This window comes from Piliocolobus tephrosceles, chromosome 1 (genome assembly GCF_002776525.5).
Source record: "Piliocolobus tephrosceles isolate RC106 chromosome 1, ASM277652v3, whole genome shotgun sequence".
NCBI lineage: Eukaryota > Metazoa > Chordata > Mammalia > Primates > Cercopithecidae > Piliocolobus > Piliocolobus tephrosceles.
The window spans coordinates 206642223-206666455 of NC_045434.1; the positions used below are offsets into that span (position 1 = coordinate 206642223).

Here is a 24233-nt window from a genome sequence, read left to right on the forward strand (position 1 = left end):
AAAACAAAAAAAAAAAAAAAAAAAAAAAAAAAAAAAAAAAAAAAAAAGATTATTCTATGTAATCCTCCAATTCACTTTTCACACATTTTTCTTCTTCTTCTTTGCAGGTGGAGATCACACAATCACATATCCCATATTGCAAGCGATGGCAAAAAAGTAAGTCCCAAATGGCTTGGCCCAGCAAGGTTTTGAAAGCCAGAAGCTAGGGAATGAGTTGTTTGCTGTTAGGTGGCATTAGATGACTGCTGCTGGCTCAGGTTATGAGCTGCTTCTGGGGATCAAAATTAAGGTTGAGCTCCAGGCGACTCTGTCAGTCACCAGCTAGAAGCCAAGGCAATTTATTATTAACACTTCTGGCCACCCTCCCTTGCCCTAGATCTGTCCTGGTATGTGTGCTCAGCATTTTCAACTTGCCTCTGCTTTTGGAAGATGAGCCTCTAGTGAAATACACAACCTCAGTTAACTTCAGTTTCTGTTTTGCTTCAAGGGCCAAAAACAAACAGTGACAGGCACAATGGTGGAGCTTGCTGAGAGGCCCTTGTTTCCTCCTAAAAGGGCACCTTTCCCAGACAATCAAAAGACTGATTTGCCAGTAGTGGAAGTCTACCCGGGGTTGGCCGACTTTGGCTAATTTAGTTTGAGAAGGAGACAGAAGGACTGGGGTGGAGGGTGGCAGCTCCAGAATGTGCCTGTGGAAGCACATGTGGGTGGCATTCTGGTTGGAGGTGGGTGGGTGCAGGTCTTTGCTCAAAGCTACATTTATTTCTCACGGATTTGGATCATACGTTTATTTTGGGTGACTGGCAGGGGTTGATGGAGGTTATGGAGAGAGCTGGATTGAAGCTTCCTCTTCCTCGGTCGGAGAAAGGGTATGTCTTGGTTTAGTTGAGCCTTCAGCCAAGCTCGCCTGTGCCACCACCCTTGATTCTCATCCTGTCTCTAAATTAAGCATATTCTGGGTGTTAGGTGTGGGTGGCAGCCAAAACATGTCTATTTCCTGCCTGACTCCTGGGAGTTTATTGTTCTTCTGAGATGCTAAGTGATCTCAAGAAGACAGGAACCAGTTGCAAGGCAGAAAATGGATGCCGGGTCTCCCCTTTGTGGCTGTGAATCGTCACCAAGTTTTGGTGGCCTGAAGGGTGGCTGTGCTAGGGCCCCACAGGGAGGGTTGGCCTCTGAGCTGCCCTGTTGTCATCAGGCATGGCCCAGTGGGGCTGCTGCATGTGGACGCGCACACCGACACGGCCGACAAGGCCCTAGGAGAGAAGCTCTACCACGGGGCGCCCTTCCGCCGGTGTGTGGATGAGGGTCTCCTGGACTGTAAGCGGGTGGCGCAGATTGGCATCCGGGGCTATTCCACAACGTTGGATCCCTACAGATACAACCGGAGCCAGGTGACAGACCGAATGCCCCCCCACCCCTGCCCCCCAAAATGCCTTCCTCTCCGTGGCCTCAGCAGTGGCAACAGTGGCAACCAGGGATTCAGCAGGGGTTTTACTAATCAAGTCTGAAAGCAGGGATAAAAGGCTGAGTTTGCATCCTCAGGGTCATATGGAGCACAGGAGGGAGGAGGTTGGTTTATGGGCCACGGGAAGTCTATCGCTGGGGTGGGGAAACAAGCAGAAATCGACCAACCCCTTTGGAGGGTGCTGGCTTAGAAGAGGGGAGGAGGCTGGGCGCGGTGGCTCATGCCTGTAATCCCAGCACTTTGGGAGGCTGAGGTGGGCGGATCACCTGAGGTCAGGAGTTCGAGACCAGCCTGGCCAACATGGTGATACCCCGTCTCTATTGAAAATACAAAAATTAGACGGCCCTGGTGGCATGCATCTGTAATCCCAGCTACTGGGGAGGCTGAGGCAGGAGAATTGCTTGAACCTGCAAGGCAGAGGCTGCAGTGAGCTGAGATCGTGCCAGGCTGAGTGGCACTCCAGTCTGGGCGACAGAGTGAGACTTCGCCTCAAAAAAAAAAAAAGAGGGGAGGAGGTCTGGACCCAAGAGGAGTTGCCACTTTCTTAGTTCTGGTCCTCATACCGTCTAGGCAGAATGGCTCTCAGGTACACATGTGTGACAAGACCCCCATGGGAAAGACCCAAATCCCTTGCTTTTAGAGTGTGCCAAGGCCAGTCTTCTGGACAGAGCAATTCAGAAGGTGTTAGCGTGAGCTGCTGAGTTTCCCACTCTTGCTTTAGCAAAGCTTCTCTCTGATCCCAAATCCATTAGTCAGCTTTGACCCTGCCTCCTTACCACTCATTGTCCCTCCCTTCCTCACTTGGAAAATAGGATGATAGTTCCCTCCTCATGGAGATGGAGGGTCAAGTGTGATGTGCACATAGAGCTGAGCAGGGGCCTGGCAAACAGGAAGTGCCCTGTAAATGCTGCCAGGCAGAAGCCTCAGTCCCTGTCTCCACAGGGCTTCCGGGTAGTTCTGGCTGAAGACTGCTGGATGAAGTCGCTGGTTCCTCTGATGGCGGAAATCAGGCAGCAGATGGGAGGCAAACCCATTTATATCAGCTTTGATATTGACGCTCTGGATCCTGCCTATGCCCCAGGGACAGGGACACCTGAAATTGCTGGTCTCACTCCTAGTCAGGTAAGGAGACTCCAGTGAAGATTCCTGGGGGTGGAGATACTTAACACCCATTTTCCTGGGCCTTGAAGTGAATCTTTAGGAATCAGGATAGGATATTTGTTTGTTTGAGATGGAGTCTCACTCTCTCGCCCAGGCTGGAGTGCAGTGGCACGATCTCGGCTCACTGCAACCTCCGCCTCCCAGGTTCAAGTGATTCTTCTGCCTCAGCCTCCTGAGTAGCTGGGATTACAGGCACACGCCACTAAGCACAGCTAATTTTTGTATTTTTAGTAGAGATGGGGTTTCACCATGTTGGTCAGGCTGGTCTGAAACTCCTGACCTCATGATTCACCCACCTCGGCCTCCCACTGCTGGGATTACAGGTGTGAGCCACTGTGCACGGCTGCCAAGACAGGATCTTAAGAGCAGAGCACCTAGGCCTTTACTGTTCTCCAGGGTGAGGATAAGTTTGAATACCCTCTTACTGAAGGGTGATTGATTTTGGCAAGGGCCTTCGTTTCCTATCTGGGATGTAATAGTCCTTTATTTCATCCTTTATTTGCTCTTCCTGCCTTCAGTTCATCTGTCACGAGAACAATAGTTCATGGGAACAACATTATAATATCCTCTCTCTTTTTTTTTTTTTTTTTTGAGACGGAGTCTCGCTCTGTCGCCCAAACTGGAGTGCAGTGGCCAGATCTCAGCTCACTGCAGCAAGCTCCACCTTTCAGGTTCATGCCATTCTCCTGCCTCAGCCTCCCGAGTAGCTGGGACTATAGGCGCCCGCCACCTCGCCCGGCTAGTTTCTTTTTGTATTTTTTTAGTAGAGACGGGGTTTCACCGGGTTAGCCAGGATGGTCGCGATCTCCTGACCTCATGATCCGCCCGTCTCGGCCTCCCAAAGTGCTGGGATTACAGGCTTGAGCCACCGCGCCCGGCTATAGTATCCTCTCTTAAGAACACTAAACTTGGCCAGGTGCTGTGGCTCACACCTGGAATCCCAGTACTTTGGGAGGCTGAGGTGGGTGGATCACAAGGTCAGGAGTTTGAGACCAGCCTGGCAAAGATGGTGAAACCCTGTCTCTACTAAAAGTGCAAAAATTAGCCGGGTGCAGTGGCAGGCACCTGTAATCCCAGCTACTTGGGAGGCTGAGGCAGGAGAATTACTTGAACCCTGGAGGCGGAGGTTGCAGTGAGCCAAGATCGTGCCACTGCACTCTAGCCTGGGCAACAGGGCAAGACTCCACCTCAAAAAAATCCAAACAAACAAAAACACTAAACTTGTCCGGGGCAGTGGCTCACACCTGTAATCCTAGCACTTTGGGAGGCCGAGGCACAAGGCGGGTGGATCACCTGAGGTCAGGAGTTTGAGACTAGCCTAACATGGAGAAACCCCATCTCTACTAAAAATACAAAATTAACCGGGCATGGTGGCACATGCCTGTAATTCCAGCTACTTGGGAGGCTGGGGCAGGAGAATCACTTGAACCTGGGAGGCTGAGGTTGTGGTGAGCCGAGATTGTGCCATTGCACTCCAGTCTGGGCAACAGGAGCGAAAGTCCGTCTCAAAACAAACAAAAACACTAAACTTATCTTTTTAGGGTTAAATTTAAATAAAAGTGCATACAATGGGCCAGGTGCAGTGGCTCAGGGAGTAACCTCAGCACTTTGGGAGGCCCGGGTGGATGGATTGTTTGAGCCCAGGAGTTTGAGCCCAGCCGGGCAGCATAGTGAGATCCCACCTTTACTAAAAATAAAAATTAGTCTGGTGTGCTAGTGTGCACCTGTACTCCCAGCTACTAGGGAGGGTGAGGTAGGAGGATCAGTTGAGTTTGGCAGGTCAAGCCTTCAGTGAGCCATGATTACACCACTGCACTACAGCCTGGGTGACAGAGACCCTGACTCAAAAATAAATAAAGTGCATGCGATGGCACACCTACCTACCAAGGTAGCTCAAGAGTTTTAGACACACCCAAATAAAGCTCCAATAATGTGTGTGGGGAGTAAATGCACGGAGGCAGAATGGTTATGACTAGAAGCTCCCCGAGCAGGACCTACGTATTGTTCCCTACCTTGTCCTTGGAGTCTACGACAGTGCCTGATACATACAAATAGTAGGCACTCAAAGACATTTGAGAGTAAATGAACGAAGACTGCTTAAACCTAATCAAGTACCTTACATCCTCTAACACCTTAAAGGAGGGTGGCCGTAACTCTGTCTCTTGAAGTGGCTATAACCATCCTCTCTTCTCAAGAGGGATTTCTGAAACACATTCCTCATCCCTTTGCTTAGCAACCTTCTGGGCTTTTCACCTGCAGGATGGAAACCCTTTCAGACAAGGTCACTCTCTTCCCATTAGTCTCCCTCACTTATTCTGTCTTCTGGCCACATCTCACCACCTGAACTTTTCCCATCTTGGTGCCTTTGCCTGTGTTTTTCCCTCTGCCTGGCCTATCCCTTGAACTGGGTATTTCCACCTTGGGGAAGCCTTACCCACCTCTCCAGGCTGTTACCTGTGCTGATACCATTCTGGGCTTGCTTTTCTTGAAGCCCTTGGTGCAAGACATTCAAACGATTGGTTTCCTTGTCTCCATCACCACACCATGCAGCCCTCAGGAGCAGGGACTGTGTACGCATTATCTGTGCCTCTGGGAGGCCTGCCAGTGTGCCTGGCAGTCAATAAATGTTTATGGAGGGAAAGCCAATTCCAAGCCAAAGGGTGGCGTGGGCTGGGAAAAACTCTGCTCGGTGCTTTTCACTGTAAATGATTACCACTGTGGACAACTCAGTCTTGATCTTGAATAGGCTCTGGAGATCATCCGGGGTTGTCAAGGCCTGAACGTGGTGGGCTGTGATCTTGTTGAAGTTTCACCACCATATGATCTTTCTGGTGAGTAAGCAAGAAGACTGTGATCCATGGGCAGCTGGCAGCTTAAATTACATGAAGCTAGTTAATAAGCAGAAAATGGGGCTCGGCGTGGTGGCTCACGCCTGTAATCCCAGCACTTTGGGAGGCTGAGGTGGGCAGATCACCTCAGGTCAGGAGTTCAAGACCAGCCTGGCCAACATGGCAAAACCCCGTCTCTACTGAAGACAAAAAATTAGCCAGGTGTGGTGGCACACACCTGTAATTCCAGGTACTTGGGAGGCTGAGGCAGGAGAATCGCTTGAACCCAGGAGGCAGAGGTTGCAGTGAGCTGAGATGGCACCACTGCATTCCAGCCTGGGTGACTGACAGAGCGAGACCCCAACTAAAAAAAAAAAAAAAAAAAAAAGAAAAGAAAAGAAAATGGATGCATCCCTTATATGACTCGGGGAAGTGGCTGAGCATGTCCAACGTTAAAGAAAACACACCTATTACTGCACACCTTACAAATATGAGCTCATTAACCCTAACAAAACCCCTAGGAGGTAGCTAAGTATTATTAGCTTGCCCACCAATCAGCAGAAAAGAAAGAAACCAGCCTGCAGTCTAGTGACAGAGTGGCCCAGTCCCCCTCTCCTTTGACATTTCATTGCAAAGTGAATTCTTTTTTTTTTTTTTTTTGGAGACAGAGTCTCGCTCTGTCGCCCAGGCTGGAGTGCAGTGGCCGGATCTCGGCTCACTGCAAGCTCCACCTCCCAGGTTTACGCCATTCTCCTGCCTCAGCCTCCCAAGTATCTGGGACTACAGGCGCCCGCCACCACACCCGGCTAGTTTTTTGTATTTTTTAGTAGAGACGGGGTTTCACTGTGTTAGCCAGGATGGTCTCGATCTCCTGACCTCGTGATCTGCCCGCCTCGGCCTCCCAAAGTGCTGGGATTACAGGCTTGAGCCACCGCGCCTGGCCGCAAAGTGAATTCTAAAGCATAAATAATCTATGTTAATATTTATCAAGTAGGAACTTAGCTGGTTAAGATCTTGGAAGCAGATGCCATCCCAATAATTTTAATGTAGACAAGCTTATGGAGTTGGGCCTATCGACCTCAGAGGGTAGATAATATATACAGTACACATCATTATTATAGGTTCTCCTTTGGGAAAAGTCTGTTTTCAGAGTAAACAAAGAACTTTCTGAATTTTAAAATATGATTCCCAAATGATGCTTGATGGAGGGAGAGGGCCTGGGCCGAGTGTTCACAGCTGGTGGGCACCCTAGAGGGGTGCACAAGACAGGGCTCTGGAAAAGGAGGCACAAGGGGAAGAAAGCTGAGGAGTCCCAAGGCTTGGCTCAGGGGGTGGTCTGCAGGGTATTCATGTCAGGTTTTACTTCTTCATAGGGAACACAGCCCTGCTGGCGGCTAACCTGCTGTTTGAGATGCTGTGTGCTCTCCCCAAAGTGACAACCGTCTGAGTCTTGTGCTCTTCAAGACAAAACAGATTGTGTCGCTGACAAGTTCTCAAGAAGAACTTATGAGTAAGCAGTCTGAGAACTAAAGAGTTGATGCCAAGAAAACTTTCTGCTGAAAGTGTCATTGCTGGCTGTGAAATCGGGATATTCAGTAGAACTCTCAACCAAACAGCAATATTTCTAAGGAACTTGGATTAATTGGAAAAAAAAAAAGAGTACTTGTACTGTTTTTTTCCCTTTGATGAAAGATGGAGGATAAAGGGGAAGTGTGGAGAATTTCTTTCAAGATTATCTAAACATTAGAAACATGAAATTAAAAAAACCTATGAAATAATACTGTATAAGCATTCCATATTTCTATATCTTTTTTTTTTTTTGAGACAGAGTTTTGCTCTTGTCACCCAGGCTGGAGTGCAATGGCATGATCTCGGTTCATTGCAACCTCCACCTCCCGAGTTCCAGCAATTCTCCTGCCTCAGCCCCCTGAGGAGCTGGGATTACAGGCACCCGCCACCATACCTGGCTAATTTTTGTATTTTTAGTAGAGATGGAGTTTCACCACATTGGCCAGGCTGGTCTTGAACTCCTGACCTGAGGTGATCCGCCCGCCTCAGCCTCCTAAAGTGCTGGGATTACAGGCGTGGGCCACTGCACCCAGCCGCTTTTAAAAATTTTGGTGATCTGCTTCCTAGAGTATTGAGTATCTTCCTTTAAAATACAGCTCCTCCTCGGACACTGCAGTGAGCTGAGATCACACCACTACACTCCAGCCTGGGTGATAGGGCAAGACTCCATCTCAAAAAAAAAAAAAAAGAAAAACAGCTCCTATCCTCCTATGAGGTGCTTAGGGCTGCATCTTGGTTTTAGGACCACTGTGAATGTTAACTAAAAAGTATAAAATAACACGGAGAGCCCAGTGAAGAAACTTCTTGCTCAGAAGCCTAGAAGGGAACACACAATGTTTTCTAAACTAGAAAACCTAAGGCCGGACATGGTGGTTCACGCCTATAATCCCAGCATTTTGGGGGGCCGAGGCGGGCAGATCACTTGAGGTCAGGAGTGTGAGACCAGCCTGGCCAACATGGTGAAAACCCATCTCTACTGAAAATACAAAAATTAGCCAGGCATGGTGGCGCTTGACTGTAGTCCCAGCTACTCAAGAAGTTGAGGCAGGAGAATCGCTTCAACTCGGGAGGTGGAGGTTGCAGTGAGCTGAGGTCATGCCACTGCACTCCAGCCTGGGTGGCAGAGCGAGACTCCGTCTCTTAAAACAAACAAACAAAAAAACCAGGCCGGATCCAGTGGCTCATGCCTGTAATCCCAGGCCTAGGCGGGTGGATCACCTGAGGTCAGGAGTTCAAGACCAGCCTGGCCAACATGGTGAATCCCCATCTCTACTAAAAAGAAAAAAAACAAAAACAAAAACCAAAAAACCCAGAAAACAAAACAAAACTAGAAAACATCAGCTGGGTTTTTTTTTTTTTTTCTGAGACGGAGTCTAGCTCTGTCCCCCAGGATGGAGTGCAGTGGCCCGATCTTAGTTCACTGCAATCTCCGCCTCCTAGGTTCAAGCAATTCTCCTGCCTCAGCTTCCTGAGTGAGTAGCTAGGATTACAGTTGTGCGTCACCACACCTGGCTAATTTTTATATTTTTAGTAGAGACGGGGTTTCACCATGTTAGCCAGGCTGGCAGCTGGGCTCTTAATGTTACTTATTGTAACTCATTTCCTGTAAGACTCAATCTACTCTCAAGTTGATGTACCCTCTATCACAGCAATTCCTGAAATCTGCATGCAGTTCAGCTGTGGTGATCTTAAGCATGTGTTGAGTTACATGCAAATTCAATTCTGTTGTTAATGTGTCCATAATCAAATCATCATCTTGCAATGCAAGGGCTACCCCATAATTATCACACATTAAAATAGTTTATTTCTTTTTCCATTCTGTAATCTTAAAATAACATTAGCTTCAGTGCCTGTTCACAATACAAAAAAAGTCAAAAAACAAAACACCACCCAAAACATAAAAAAGAAACAATTTGACAAATAAGTTATTTGTTCCTAAGAGTATCAAAAGTGCAAAATATTCACCTTCTTTTTAGATCTCTCCCAAGTACAATCATCTTCCTTGACAAACTGAACAGACAGATTCAGCAGCTGCCACACTGCACTTGTTTTTAGGGGACAATGTCAGACAGGTGGATGTAAACTACAGTTCATCTGTAAAGATGTTTGGTATCAGCTTTTAAAGAATTTTAGTTATTGGGAGGCTGAGGCGGGCGGATCACGAGGTCAGGAGTTCGAGACCAGTCTGACCAACATGGTGAAACCCCATCTCTACTAAAAATACAAAAATTAGCCGGGTGTGGTGGCAGGCGCCTGTAATCCCAGCTACTCAGGAGGCTGAGACAGGAGAATCGCTTGAACCCGGGAGGCAGAGGTTGCAGTGAGCTGAGATTGTGCCATTGCACTCCAGCCTGGGCCACAGAGCAAGACTCCGCCTCAAAAAAAAAAAAAATTCTACTTAACAAAACAGGTCTGAGTATGTGCATGTGCCTCCAATCTCTATTCCCAAACCAAGGAAATCACTAAAAAAACAGTCAGATCACACTTTTCATAACAGAAAAATATTTATGTAATGATGGCGGCTGCAAATTGATTGGGATGTTAATAAATAAAAGGGAACAAGTATCAACAGGCTGCAAATGAGGAAGAAACCAACTTACCTGAAAACTACAACCAAATTCTCATGGCTAATAAGTGATGGCAGTGAAACCATGGCCCCTAATGGAAGTTAGGGCAACCTCACCCCCTGAAATGTTGTTTAGTTGGAGCTGATAGCCTCAGTGTTAGATAAAAATTGTGCAATCAACACCTGAGCAATAATTTTTTTTTTTTTAAATTGGCATGTATTCTGCAAAAACTTGTTTTAGGCCAGTTTCACCCCATCCGCTAAACGCGATGCATAGTCTGTATCAACCAGAAGAAACCCATCTCTAAAAACATCAATGTTGACAGTCAGAGACCACTGTGTTAGAACCAAAATCGGGTCTTGTATGATTACATATATCAGATGTCAGACAGAGCAATGGTGGCACAGGCTGAGCAGGACAATGGCTCATACGTTTGACACAAAAGTAAACAAATTCATGGATGCATTCAGGAGGAATGCCTTGCATGGAAAAGGGTAAAGTTCAATTTAAAATAAAAGCTCCCTAATATTCTCATAGGGCACCGGCTCTAAACCCGTCTGAAGAAGAGTTTTTGGGCTGAAACATCTGCCAGAAACATTGTCAACCCCATCACTACTTTCCTTTCCTAGTGCAAATGGAAGGCGCAGCTGTTTGAAGGTGCTTTTTAAAAGATCAAAAGATGATTTGAAGAGATAGAAATTTAAAAAAATGAACGAATCTGGCATGGTGGCTCATACTGATAATCCCAGCACTTTAGGAGGCCAAGGTGGAAGGACTGCTTGAGGCCAGGAGTTTGGGACCCACCTGGGCAACACAGCAAGACCTCATCTCCGTTTAAAAAAATATAAATAAATAAACTTGGAGAGTTTTTGGCTTTTAGAAATTAAAGTCAGGAATTTCATTAGTACAGAAATTAAGAATAAAAACTTACTACCAAACCAAAATACTCACATAAGCAATCTGGCTGTCAAAGAGCCAGAAAGTAATTTTGAGGACTGATGTATCAAGGAGCCAAATGAATTCCCTGACCACTTCTAGTTGGACCAGGTGCCATGAGATACAGCATTCAGAGGAAGTGTTCATTTTTAGAGGATCATATGGAAGAATGAAGCCTGGAAGTGATTTATTTTTTAATGAAGCTACAGACTCCATGAAAACTACAGGATTTCCTGGCCTTAAATAATTTATTACTTACCAATGTAGCTCAAGATTTAAATTATTCAGGATCCAAGTGGCTTAAAGCATTATGATTAAAGAAATACTAACTTAGCCGGGCGTGGTAGTTCACGCCTGTAATCCCAGCACTTTGGGAGGCCGAGGAGGGCGGATCACCCGAGGTCAGGAGTTTGAGACCAGCCTGACCAACATGGAGAAACCCCGTCTCTACTAAAAATACAAAATTAGCCGGGCGTGGTGGCACATGTCCGTAATCCCAGCTACTAAGGAGGCTGAGGCAGGAGAATTGCTTGAACCTGGGAGGCGGAGGTTGCGGTGAACCGAGATTGTGCCATTGCACTCCAGCCTGGGCAACAAGAGTGAAACTACGATTCAAAAAAAAAAAAAAAAAAAAAACTAACTTAGTAAATGTCCCATCACTGATTTTCACCCTTCACAAAGCCACCAAAGGCACCTTGCTTTGACATTTGAACGGACCACTCTTTGAAACTGTCTAAACTCAAACTCAGAACCATTGGTGGTTCTGCCCTGAAAAATAAAAGCTAGCTAACTGGCTGTTATGAGCCAGGCTGGGGTCCACTATACCTGGAGCTCAGTACGCTCAGGTGCTGATGGCCAGTCTGACCCCGATACTAGTGAAGCAGCTGTAAGTTAAGAGTGAAAACAATGAAGATGAGACATCAAAATATAGGCCAGAAGTGGAAAGTAAGCTTTTTGCAAAATGGGAGTCTAGAACAAGTCTTGGCTCACTTGCTGCAAAAGATGACTTGAAGAGACAGCACTTTTAGGGTAACAGTGTTCAAAATACAATTGTTGAGAAATTTTAAGTTCCTTGATACAAAGACATGTTTGGTATTTTACTAAAGAGACACTATTGGGGAGTGAAGAGGTTCCTTGAGCCTGATTCATAGCAGGTGAGAATAGTTTCTCTTCAGTTTAACATCTACTGGCTTTATATAGCAGCTTATCTCTACATTCAGAGAACAAGATTACAAGTTATGGCTCCTAATATCCACACCCTAAAATCGGTAGAGGCAGAAAGGCATCTGAAAACAGACATGTCAACGGCTCAAAGTCATCACAGTACTTCTCACTGTGCAGACCCCTCCCCTGGCTACCAGCAGCGCTGGGGCGGCGGATGGGACGCTCACAGCGTGTCTCAAGGCTGCATCGCTTCAGCCACTGCTCAGCCTCCCTTTCCTTTTCTTGAGAACTCACATGCAGAACTCCTGCTCATTCTTTTCCTTTTCAAACTGTGGCCAACAAACTGTTGTTGGGGGATACCCCCGAAATATACATTTAGCCACTTATTCCCAGAACAACCAGTAAATGTGAGATTGCTTGGAAAGGGGCCTTTTTCCAGATGCGGGGCTAGAAGCTGCCGTGGGTTGTTCAGGGTTAGGAGCATGCGCCATGGCAGAAGCACAGCAGGGCCGGGACTGGGGAAGGGGCCAATCACCCGGCCTGCACGACAGGCTCATGAGGGTCCGCCAGATGCCGTTGGCAGGGTGGAGCCCTGTGTTTCTCCAAGACACAGGACAGGAGGGTGGGGTGAGCATGGGACAGGGACAAGAAAGGAAGAGGGGGTGAGCAGTCTATTTTCAATGGTGTGGCATTCAGTGGGGAAAAATAAAACCCAGAGGAAAAGATTTTGATCTAGGGGATTCAAACTTGTGGTGTTTTTCATTCCTAGGTTAGAACAGGACAAAGGAAAGATTCTTCTAGCCATGGTTCTAGAAGAGCAATCTAAAATCTATACTCTGTTCATTGTGGTAGTTTGAATCCTGAAAATACCTGTTCACAGGGGCATGTTAAAAAGTCTGAAGAGTTCCAATCTCTTTTGAAAATCCTCTCAGTCTAGTTCAGGCCATGATGGGATATAAAACCTCTGTAAGGAGCCCTCCAGCAGGCGTTCCATCCATAAGGAGAGCTTGCTCAACTTTCCTTTGATGGGCCTGGATCCAAGGCCACAGGAAGGTTTCCCTCGAGATTCACCCAGGTGGAGGGAAGAGTCAAGATCACTGCATGACCCCATGGCTTCCTCCTCTTCGACTGTTTTTTGGGGTTTGAAGAGGCAGAAGTATTTCTTGTGGCCATTCAGAGCCAGGACATAACCAGTGTAGTCACGTTCCATGAAATGCTTGTCATATTGGTTTGGGATCGGGGCTGCATCTTGAGCAAATTCTAGTAAGTATTCTAGCCATTCTCTGTGTTTATCTAGACTCAGGAAGGAGAAGTGTAGGCAGCTGCTCCTGTAGGAAGAAAAGAATGAGGACTCAGGGCATTTCCTGACACATTTAATTGCTGAGAAAATAAATACCCTGGTGAAACTTAAAATAATAGGCAAACGCTTTGTGTTGCATGGGGCCTGAACACAGAGAAAAAGAAGGCTTGCTGCAGGGGCCAGTGCCTTTCCAGCAGCTGCGACACTTCAGTCACCCATTCCCCCATCCGTTGCTCAGTGGAACTTACATTGATCTTCTGGAAAATACACAAGGGCTAGAGAACAGTAACTGAAAGGGCTCAGGGAATAACATTGAGTTCAAGCTTTTCTGTTCAGAACCAACAGAACACAAAGTGAAGTGGGAAAAGAGGTCCCTGTCCCAATGGCTCAGATGTCTGGATTGGAAAGGTCACAGCCAGTATCTTGTTGCATGGATAAAGCCCCACAAGACCAAAGAGGAAAGCGTGCAATTTCAGTGTGCCTGCTTCTCTCTCTCACACACATATACATACATGCGTACACACCCACGCTTACCCAGTAAATGTGTAGACCTCCAAAGCAAATTTCTGTAGTAGGCTGGTCTTGGTAGAATTCGACAGGATGAGGACCACATTCATGTGGCCTGGCCTCAGACGTACCAAGTTACTGGTGTATGTTACATCTGTGAGTTCAGTTACCTCCACAAAGCCTTTTTTAGGAATCTTGCTGTGGAGAAATATTGAGGAGTTAAGATGCTGTCAGAATAGGGGAAAGCCATTACTTTCAAAATAAACAAGTGAAAGAAAATGCTAACCAGACTAGGTGTGTTATTCACTATTCTTGAGTCTAACACATCGGTAGGATGGGGATGGCCTGACCTAGTAATCCCTGACCTACAAATAGCCTTTCTGTGTTGCTTTTCTTTTCTTTTTTTTTTTTTTGAGACAGGGTCTTGCTCTGTTGTCCAGGCTTGAGTGCGGTGACATGATCACGGCTCACTGCATCCTCGACCTCCTGGGCTTAAGTGATCCTCCCACCTCAGCCTCCCAAGTAGCTGGGACCACAGGCGCCTGCCACCATATCCAGCTAATTTTATAAATTTTTTGTAGAGATAGGGTCTTGACATGTTGCCTAGGCTAGTCTCCAATCCTGGGCTCAAGCAATCCTTATACCTCAGCTTCCTAAAGTGTTGGGATTACAGGCGTGAGCCACTGTGCCCAGCCTGATGCTGCTTTTCAGGTGCAGAAGTTGTTCTAGGACAGACTGAAGAAGACAACTGTTGTTCAGTCTGTGTTCTTTGTCTCAGAGACCCTTGCCTTTTGCTGCTGGGTGTGTATGTGCACAAGACTGGTCACATTCATTGACACTTTAGGGATAAACCATGTCCTTCTTCTGGCTCACCTACCACTTGCCTGACAGGCTTCTTTCCTTCTGCCTTCATTATGAAATCTAAGGCATCTAAATACCTAGAGGGTCTTAGTCACAGTGACTTTTCCCTGTATCCACAGTTTACACGGGAGGAGGTGCATGGGAGTTCTTCTCTACACTCTATGTTCCAGTGCTGTCTTATCAGATGACAGGATCTGGGGGGCACGTGCTGGGGAGGTGAGTCTGGTGTTTTGTTAGAGAAACCTGCTGTTTTCTTTGGTGAAGCTTGGCTCAGTCTTCCCAGTCTTCTCTTGGGCTTCCTCTTTATCTGGAGGGTTTGACTCTCGCTCATCATTCGAGTCACTAAAGAAAGAAAAAAGGAGTTTTACAAAAAAAGTGTAAACAGCAACCATGGTGGTGCACCGAGAAGTCACAGGACATTTACCTGAAAGCCTGAACGATGACAGTGCCGAAGAGGATGAAGAGGGCAGAGAAGATCAGGGACAGCAGGGGCATCATTTCCCGCCTAAAACCAAATTAACAAACTATTAGCTCAAGTTAAGGTTTCTTCTCTCCAGCTAAATAAAATAAAATAAAAATCCCAAACCAAAAACTCTTCACACCAATAAACACTTACTAATTTCAGGCAAACAGAGCTTTTCTTGGTGGGTGGAGGTGGTGGAGGGGAAGGCAGAGATTGCTCAGTGTTCTAATTCAGTTTATTCTAAAAGTTTGATTTTGTATCTCAGTATAATAGGCTATGCTCAATAAGTTCTGCATAAGGAAACAATAAAAGGGATAATAAAGGATTTAAGGTGTAAATGTGGAAGCATTTTCTGATATTGTGGAATTATTTCCTCAACTTTACTGATTTTTTTCTGGCCAGAAAAATTCAGATGTAGCCCAGAGGGGTAGAGTAGGGAGATAAAATTGATCTTTCAAGATTTCACCTAGGACTGGTGTTCTGAAATTTTATGCACCTTCCAACACCCATCAAAGGCTGTCATTTGTCAGGTGCTGTGTTGGGTGCCAGGAATCACAAACATGAATGAGATGTGGTTCTGTCCTTCTGGGGTTCATGGTCTCATCAGTAGGTGGGAGTGGGTATCCCTCTTCAGGTTAATTCACTCATTCCTTTTACATCTATACACTGGCCTCCATGTGTGTTGGGTCCTGTGCTGGGCACCAGAGGTTCCCTAATGAAGAGACAGTCCCAGGCTCTGCTGCCCAGAATGGCAGCCATGGGTGATCCTTTCCCAGACAGTGGGAAAGGGTCAGTCAGCCAATATAAAAAAAAGGGAAGTGGCCAGGTGTGGTGGCTCACGCCTGTAATCCCAGCACTTTCGGAGGCTGAGGAGAGTGGATCACCTGAAGTTAGGAGTTCGAGGCCAGCCTTACCAACATGGTGAAACCCTGTCTCTACTAAACATATAAAAATTAACTGGGCATGGTGGCAGGTGCCTGTAATTCCAGCTTCTTGGGAGGCTGAGACAGGAGAATCACTTGAACCCGGGAGGCAGAGGTTGCAGTGAGCTGAGATCGCGCCACTGCACTCCAGCCTGAGTGACAGAGCGAGACTCTGTCTCAAAAAAAAAAAAAAAAAAAAGGCCGGGCGTGGTGGTTCATGCCTGTAATCCCAGCAATTTGGGAGGCCGAGGTGGGTGGATCACCTGAGATCAGGGAGATCAGGAGTTCGACACCAGCCTGACCAGCATGGTGAAACCCCATCTCTACTAAAAATACAAAAATTAGCCGAGTATGGTGGCGTGTGCCTGTAATCCCAGCACTCGGGAGGCTGAGGCAGGAGAATTGCTTGAACCCGAGAGGCGAAGGTTGCACTGAGCCCCAGATTGAGCCTGGGGTACAAGAGCGAGACTTCGTCTCCAAAAAATAAATAAATAAATAAGTAAAAAATAAAAAAAGAGAAGTTACTGAAAGAAAGAAAAAGGGGAATAGAAAATGTGTAAACGGGCCGGGCGCGGTGGCTCAAGCCTGTAATCCCAGCACTTTGGGAGGCCGAGACGGGGGGAATCACGAGGTCAGGAGATTGAGACCATCCTGGCTAACCCGGTGAAACCCCATCTCTACTAAAAAATACAAAAAACTAGCTGGGCGAGGTGGCGGGCGCCTATAGTCCCAGCTACTCCGGAGGCTGAGGCAGGAGAACGGCTGTAAACCCAGGAGGTGGAGCTTGCAGTGAGCTGAGATCTGGCCACTGCACTCGAGCCTGGGTGACAGAGCTAGACTCCGTCTCAAAAAAAAAAAAAAAAAAAAAGAAAATGTGTAAACGTGCTTCCACTTGCCTCATCAAGTGTACATTGAAATTTAATAATGATGAACTCTTTTCAAAAGAAAAACAGTGGTATCAGTATTAACAGAGAAAAAGAAATTCAAGCTGGCAATATCCCTACCAGTTGTTGTGAAAAATGCTATCCCAGCAGTCTGAGATGTAGTCAGAAGCAGAGTAGAACCATCGAAGGAGAAAAACCTATGTAGAGAGAAAATGCATGATGGTTAGGACTGAACCCGGAAGGGAGAGTCCCTCTACCCTGCAACACAGTGCTGCTGCTAGACCTCTGCTCTGAGCAGAAATCCGCCACCAGCACTGTGTACTCACAGGCCCTCCTGGCGTCCCACCCTTCCTGGCCTCGATGCTCACAGGAGCAAGTTCATCGGTCAGGTCGGGAAGCACTGCTTCAGAGGACAGAAGAGCTGGATCTTTACGCAGCTGGTCGAGATAGCCCAAGAGGATGAATTTGTCACTCTCACTCCCAGTCCAAGGGTCTTCCAGGGTTTTATACACCACCCTTCCCGCAGTGTTGCGCCTTTCTAAAATAGACACCTGGAAGAAAAGGAGAGAAAAAACATCAGAAATTTCAAAAGCATGGTTAAGTTACAGTTGTTTGCTTTTTTTTTTTTGAGACAGAGTCTTGCTCTGTCGCCCAGGCTGGAGTGCAGTGGCACGATCTTGGCTCACTGCAAGCTCCGCCTCCTGGGTTCATGCCATTCTCTTGGCTCAGCGTTCCTGAGTAGCTGGGACTACAGGTGCCCGCCACCATGCCTGGCTAATTTTTTGTTTTTTTGTTTTGTTTTTTTTTTAAGTAGAGACGGGGTTTCACCATGTTAACCAGGGTGGTCTCTATCTCCTGACCTTGTGATCCACCCACTTCAGCCTCCCAAAGTGCTGCAATTACAGCTGTGAGCCACTACGCCTGGCCCAGTTGTTTGTTTTTTGAGATGGAGTTTCGCTCTTGTCTCCCAGACTGGAGTGCAATTGTGCGATCTTGGCTCACTGCAACCTCCACCTCCTGGGTTCAAGCGAGTCTCCTGCCCCAGCCTCCCTAGTAGCTGGAATTACAGGTGTGCACCACCATGCCCAGCTAATTTTTTGTAGTTTTAGTTGAGATGGGGTTTTACCATGCTGGCCAGGCTGGTCTTGAACTCCTCACCTTGTGATCCACCCACCTCAGCCTCCCAAAGTGCTGGCATTACAGGCATGAGCCAGTATGGCCAGCCTAGTTGTTTTTCTAGCGAGGATGGGAAAAAAGGACCCAATGACGTCAGCAATAAGATTAAACACAAATATTGGTAAGTATAAAATATTTGCAAGAGACCTAAATCTTTCTTACAAAAGAAATAACTTTTTTTTTTTTTTTTTGTGAGACAGTCTCACTCTGTCACCCAGGCTGGAGTGCAGTGGTGTGATCTTGGCTCACTGCAACCTCCGCCTCCGAGATTCAAGCGATTCTCATGCCTCAGTCTCTTGAGTAGCTGGGGCTGCAGACAGGTGTGCACCAGACCAGCTAATTTTTATATTTTTAGTAGAGTCGGGGTTTCACCATGTTGATTAGGCTGGTCTCGAACTCCTAGCCTCAAGTGATCCACCCACCTCAGCCTCCCAAAGTGCTGGGATTATAGGTGTGAGCCACTGTGCTTGGTCCAAGAAATAACTTTTATGGTGACGTTCCTAAGCTTTTGTTAAAAGTTAAAGCTCTTTTTTCAATAGACTTTGCTCTATAATCTTTGACTTAATATTAATGGAAACCTTTGTTTTTTAGAGAGATTTTCCATGATTGCCAAAAAGATGAAAAAGTCAGAGGAAAATTTCTTGTTTTCTGTAGGGAGTGATGACAATGGAGGAGAAAGGCAGGAAAGATCAACCAGGATGAAGTTAAAGAGGCAGAGGGAGGCAGAAATTTCCAGAGGACATTACCAGTGGCCTGAGGATTTGTAAAATCTAGGATCTATGCTGCAAGACCAGACTTGCCTTAGTGAAAAACTGTGAAAAGGACTGATGACCTTTAACATTTACTGATAGAAAAGATGCTTTGTGTGGGGGCCTGAGGCTGACATTCAGAGTGTAAAAGGACCTCTGTTTTAAGAGTAGGCTTGGCCGGGCGCGGTGGCTCATGCCTGTAATCCCAGCACTTTGGGAGGCCGAGGCAGGCGGATCACGAGGTCAGGAGATCGAGACCATCCTGGCTAACATGGTGAAACCCCATCTCTACTAAAAAATACAAAAAATTAGCTGGGCGTGGTGGCGGGCACCTGTAGTCCCAGCTACTTGGGAGGCTGAGGCAAGAGATTGGTGTGAACCTGGGAACCGGAGCTTGCAGTGAGCTGAGATCGTGCCACTGCACTCCAGCCTGGGAGACAAAGCAAGACTCCATCTCGAAAAAAGAAAAGAAAAAAAAAAAGTAGGCTTTGAAAACAGGCTTCCGTTTCAGATTTCCTAGAATCTGGATTCAACACTCTCAAGGAAGAAGGAAACAGAATCAGGTGCCATATGCTTGTGAAGAGCCTGGGATGAGGACAGACTCTGTGGCTCACCGCTGATTTCCCTTGAAACGCCTCACTGGCTGGTAGTAAGGTGTCGGCAAACTCCTGCTGCCGATTGCTGTAGACATGCACAAATCTCACTGTGTCTTGTGTGTTTGCCAGGGCAAAGGACAGGAAAGCCTCAAAGGGTTTGCTCAACTTGGCAGTCTCAGCAGTCAGTAAAACCACACAGTACCTGCACAACAAAAAGACAAAGCTTTATAACCAATCCCTGATGGCAGGGCCAGGACCTACAAAGGCAAGTGAAGGTGAAGACGACGAGGAGCTCATCTTACGGAAGTGAATACACTGTGCCCAATCAAAGCTGACATTTCTACTAAGGGAAGATTTCCAAGTCATTAACAAATGGTTTCTTTTCCCAATCTGTGATGTTTTTCCCAAACCAAACTTCTTTACCACATTTACGAATTTTAAAATTTTATCTATAATATATGAAATTATATTTAGTTTTGTTTATATTGCCCAGGCTGGTCTTGAACTCTTGGCCTCAAGCAATCCTCCCACCTCAGGCTCCTAAAGTGTTGGAATTATAGGCATGAGACATCATGCCTGGCAGGAATTTCTTTTAAGGGGTTGGTCTCTGAAATTCTGATGCAGCAGGGCCTTTTATTTTATTTTTTGAGATGGAGTCTTGCTCTGTTGCCCAGGCTGGAGAGTGCAGTGGTATGATCTCGGCTCACTGTAACTCTGCCTCCTGAGTTCAAACCATTCTCCTGCCTCAGCCTCCCAAGTTGCTGGGATTATAGGTGTGCACCACCTCACCCAACTAGTTTTTGTATTTTTAGTAGAGACGGGTTTTTACCACATTGGCCAGGCTGGTCTCGAACTCCTGACCTCAAGTGATTCGCCTGCCTCGGGCCCCCAAAGTGCTGGGATTATAGGCATGAGCCACTGTTCCTGGCCAGCAGGGCCTTTTAGAAACTATCTGTCCTAGTTCTTCCACTATAGGGAGGGCTGGTCAAATCTCTCTCAGGCCAGAAGCCACTGAGCCTCATTCTGAAGGGCTTCCTTTGCAAGGTTCCAATGCAAAGTTTAGCTATTCATTCTCCCAAAAATATTTACTGAGCACTTAATATATGTCAGGTAATATAGACAATATTCTTGCCCTCATGGAGCTTATATTCCAGTGGGGAAGATAGAGAACAAATGAAAACAGATATATCATGACAGGTATCAACAAGTACCATATATTGAAAAAAAAAAAAAAAAAAGATGAAGAAAAGGGGACAGAGAGAGGCCAGAGTGGGTGGAAGTCACTTTCCATCAGACAGGTTGGTCAGGGAAATGCCAACTGAAAAGGTGACATTGTTATGAGAGGAAATGGGGTCAGAGCATCCCACGTACAGAGAACTACAAGTGCAAAGACCCCAGGATGGAGAGTGACTGGATCTGATTTGCATTTTCAAACATCCTTGGTTGATGTGTGGACACCTGTCTGGCAAACGGAGCAAAGACACTAGTTAGAAGGCTGCCAGAGGGGTCTCGCTGGGAGACGATGGTGGTTTGTTCCAGGGTAGCAGTGGTTAAAAAAAGTGAGAAGCGTGTGGATTTGGGATATTTTTTGAAGGCTATGTAAATAACAATCCTTACAGTCCAGGATATTCTTTTTTTATATTTAAGTCATTTTTTCTTCACTCTTAAGACTACAAAGGAATCTGAAAAGCCCAACACAGGGAAATTATTTATGTTTTATATTTTCAAGTAACGTGATTGATATGTTTTCCTTCAATATCCAGATACCTTTTACAGATGAAACAGCCCTAAATTTAAAGCCACTGATTCATTCACCCGAGAAGGTACAATGAATATATTCCCTGAATTTCTAGAGTTTTTAGATACTTTCTATAGTAACTCTTCATACTTTATTGAATATATGTAACTTTGCCTTCCTGATTCCCACTAATCCATTTCCTCAATACTCTATACTTTCCTACTGTTTAATCGTTATCCTTGCTCCTTCCCAAGACCTCCAAAGACTCACCCTGTGCGGAATGCTTTAGTAGGGATAGTCACTCTTCCATATTCTGTGCTTCTGTAAAGTGACCCAGTCTCTCCCAGACGCCTGGCTAAACTGTGCTCATCCTTCAGGTCTCAGCTGAAATGTTATATCTTAGGGAAATCTTCTCTGACCACTAGGACAGGCTGGCACATCAGACAATTTGGTGCTAAGGTGCCCTGGACTAACACATCATATTAGTATGATTACCATCACAGTCACGAATCAGTGTTTTTTTTTTTTTTTTTGAGACAAAGTTTTGCTCTTGTTGCCCAGGCTGGAGTGCAATGGCATGATCTCGGATCACTGCAACCTCTGCCTCCCGGGTTCAAGTGATTCTCCTGCCTCAGCCTCCCTAGTAGCTGGGATTACAGGCATGGGCCACCACGCCCGGCTAATTTCATATTTTCAGTAGAGACAGGGTTTCTCCATGTTGGTCAGGCTGGTCTCAAACTCCTGACCTCAGGTGATCCGCCCTCCTCGGCCTCCCAAAGTGCTGGGATTACAGGCATGAGCCATCACACCCGGCCCAGTATTTGTTAAATGAAGAATAAGCTTTCATTGTTACAGGACAGATGTCTCGCCACCCTATAGTAAAATGAATCATGATCCTTCTATTGTAATGACAAGCAAAGGCAAAGCCTTAAGTCCTTACTTCCTCTGTCGGTGAGACCGTTTCACAGGGCAGAGTTCATGGAACAACTTCTGGCTGGTGAGCCTGGCTGCCAATAGATATTTGTTTTGGGCGATGAAGTCGTCAATGATTTGCTTCTTCATACCTCGGGCCTAGAGAAATACCAAGAATCAGCTAGATTTTATGCAGTGTTCTCAATGCAAATAGATGGGCTTTCTTTACTTACCAGCTTAATACAAACGTGGCTGACCTTGGCTAAAGTAATATAACCAAACAAGACAGACCTGTTTGAGTGAATAAACATGTGGTGATCTATTTCAGCAATGCAGGGCTGAAAGCAATGATGCAGCTAGTTCAGGTCAAAGGGAAAATCAAGTACACTTTCCACTGGAGAATTTTTATTCACTATTTTATGCTGACAAATTGAAAAAGTCAGTCATGGCAGGACGTGGTGGCTCACGTCTGTAATCCTAGAACTTTGGGAGGCTAAGGTGGGTAGATCATGAGGTCAGGAGTTTGAGAACAGCTTGGCCAACAGAGTGAAACCTTGTCTCTACTAAAAATACAGAAATTAGCCAGGCATGGTGGCATGTGTCTGTAGTCCCAGCTACTTGGGAGGCTGAGGCAAGAGAATCGCTTGAACCCGGGAGGCGGAGGTTGCAGTGAGCCGAGATCACGCCACTGTACTCCGGCCTGGGCGACAGAGCGAGACTGCATCTCAACAAAAAACCAAAAAAAAAAAAAAAAAAACCACACACACACACAAAAAACCCTAAAACAAAAAGTCATTTAGAATTTTAGGCAAAATTATTTCCATTCAGGATTTGTAGCCAACTGAGCAATTAAAATAAATCCCAAAGCAACAATGTTGCAAAGTATAAAAGGCAGATTACAAAACTGTATGACCATCTTATTGCTAACTTTCACACATTTCAAAGGACTGAAATCACTGACAGCAGGTATTCTGACCACAAGGTAATTAACCTAGAATTCCATATAAAATGCAAACCAGAAATGTAAACATTTCCCTTTATGTTTGGAAATTAAGAAACACGGCCAGGAGTGGAAGCTCATTCCTCTAACCCAAATGCTTTGGGAGGCCAAAGCAGGAGGATCCCTTGAACCCAAGAGTTAGAGACCAGCCTGTGCAACATGGAGAGACCCCATCTCTACAAAAAATTAAAAACAAACAAACAAACAAACAAAAGGGCAGGCACAGCGGCTCACTCCAATAATCCCAGAACTTTGGGAGGACAAAGCAGGAGGATTGCTTGAGCTTAGGAGAGTGAGACCATCCTAGGCAACATAACGAGATCCTGCCTCTACTAAAAATGGTGGTGCATGCCTGCAATCCTAGCTACCTGGGAGGTGGAGGTGGGAGGATGGCTTGAGCCCAAGACTTAAGAGACTGCAGTGAGCTAGGATCACACTACTACACTCTAGCCTGTGTGACAGACTGAGACCCTGTCTCAAGAAACAAACAAACAAACAAAACAAAAGGCTGGGCATGGTGGCTCATGCCTATAATCCCAGCACTTTGGGAGGCCAAGGCGGGTGGATCACTTGAGGTCAGGAGTTCAAGACCAGCCTGGCCAACATGGTGAAACCCTGTCTCTACTAAAAGTACAAAAATTAGCCAGGCGTGGCCTTAGTCCCAGCTACCCGGGAGGCTAGGGCAGGGGGACTACTTGAGCCCGGGAGAGCATACCAGCCTGGGCAACAGGAGTGAAATCCTGTCTCAAAAAAGGAAAAAAAAAGTTAGTTGGGCGAGGTAGCATGTGCCTGTAGTCCCAGCTACTTGGGAGGTTGAAGGGTGGGGATCACTTGAGCGTAGGAGGACAAGGCTTCAGTGAGCCACGATGACATCACTACACTCCAGCCTGGGTGACAGAGCAAGACTGACCAAAAAAAAAAGAAAAGAAAAAAACCCAAAACAAGAACACCTATCACATATTAGAAAATATTTTGAATTTTAATGACTGATGAAAAATACTATTTATAATAACTCTGAGATACAGAAAAAGTAGTACATGAAGGGGAATTTTACAATTAACATAATAGGAAAGAAGTTAATGAAATAAACTTCTCTGTCAAGAAGTCAAAAACAGCAAAAATATAAAAGTAGAAAGGAATACAGCTAAAAATAGAAATAAATGAAACAAGAAATGAATATATTAATATAAGAAGAATTAACAAAGACAAAACTGGTTATTTGAAAAAGCTAATACAATTGACAAGCCTCTGGTAAAACCAATCATGAAAACAAAAGAGAAGGCACAAAATGATCATTCTCAAAGATGACAAGAAGGAATCACTACCTACAATGCAGAAGTTAAAACAGAAAACCTAATCAGTAGTCAAAAATCTTTCCTTAAAGCGAAACCCAAAAACCTAAAGCTTAAGGCCCAGATGGCATTACAGATG

At 45.9% G+C, this 24233-nt stretch overlaps 2 protein-coding genes across 6 annotated transcripts in view; one reads left to right on the plus strand and one right to left on the minus strand.

The window, feature by feature from the left end:
- Window positions 1-8842, plus strand: part of AGMAT (agmatinase) — a 13896-nt gene extending 5054 nt beyond the window's left edge. The window contains exons 3-7 of the mRNA XM_023193534.1: window positions 108-156; window positions 1199-1394; window positions 2411-2590; window positions 5376-5460; window positions 6831-8842. Of these exons, the coding sequence (XP_023049302.1) occupies window positions 108-156; window positions 1199-1394; window positions 2411-2590; window positions 5376-5460; window positions 6831-6904 (584 nt within the window). The 3' untranslated portion in view covers window positions 6905-8842. The remainder of the gene's footprint in view (window positions 1-107; window positions 157-1198; window positions 1395-2410; window positions 2591-5375; window positions 5461-6830) is intronic.
- Window positions 8843-9799: 957 nt separating this feature from the next.
- Window positions 9800-24233, minus strand: part of DNAJC16 (DnaJ heat shock protein family (Hsp40) member C16) — a 47568-nt gene continuing 33134 nt past the window's right edge. For 4 of the 5 annotated variants that reach the window (XM_023193529.1, XM_023193531.1, XM_023193530.1 and 1 more), the window contains 8 exons: window positions 21831-21961; window positions 19171-19354; window positions 17000-17182; window positions 16752-16828; window positions 14786-14866; window positions 14605-14703; window positions 13528-13698; window positions 9800-13021 (listed from right to left, as the gene is read on the minus strand). In XM_023193529.1, coding sequence (XP_023049297.1) covers window positions 12622-13021; window positions 13528-13698; window positions 14605-14703; window positions 14786-14866; window positions 16752-16828; window positions 17000-17182; window positions 19171-19354; window positions 21831-21961 — 1326 coding nt within the window. In that variant the 3' untranslated portion in view covers window positions 9800-12621. Of the gene's footprint in view, window positions 13022-13527; window positions 13699-14094; window positions 14704-14785; window positions 14867-16751; window positions 16829-16999; window positions 17183-19170; window positions 19355-21830; window positions 21962-24233 lie in introns of those variants that run through there. The other variant, XM_023193532.1, reaches the window with a different exon arrangement.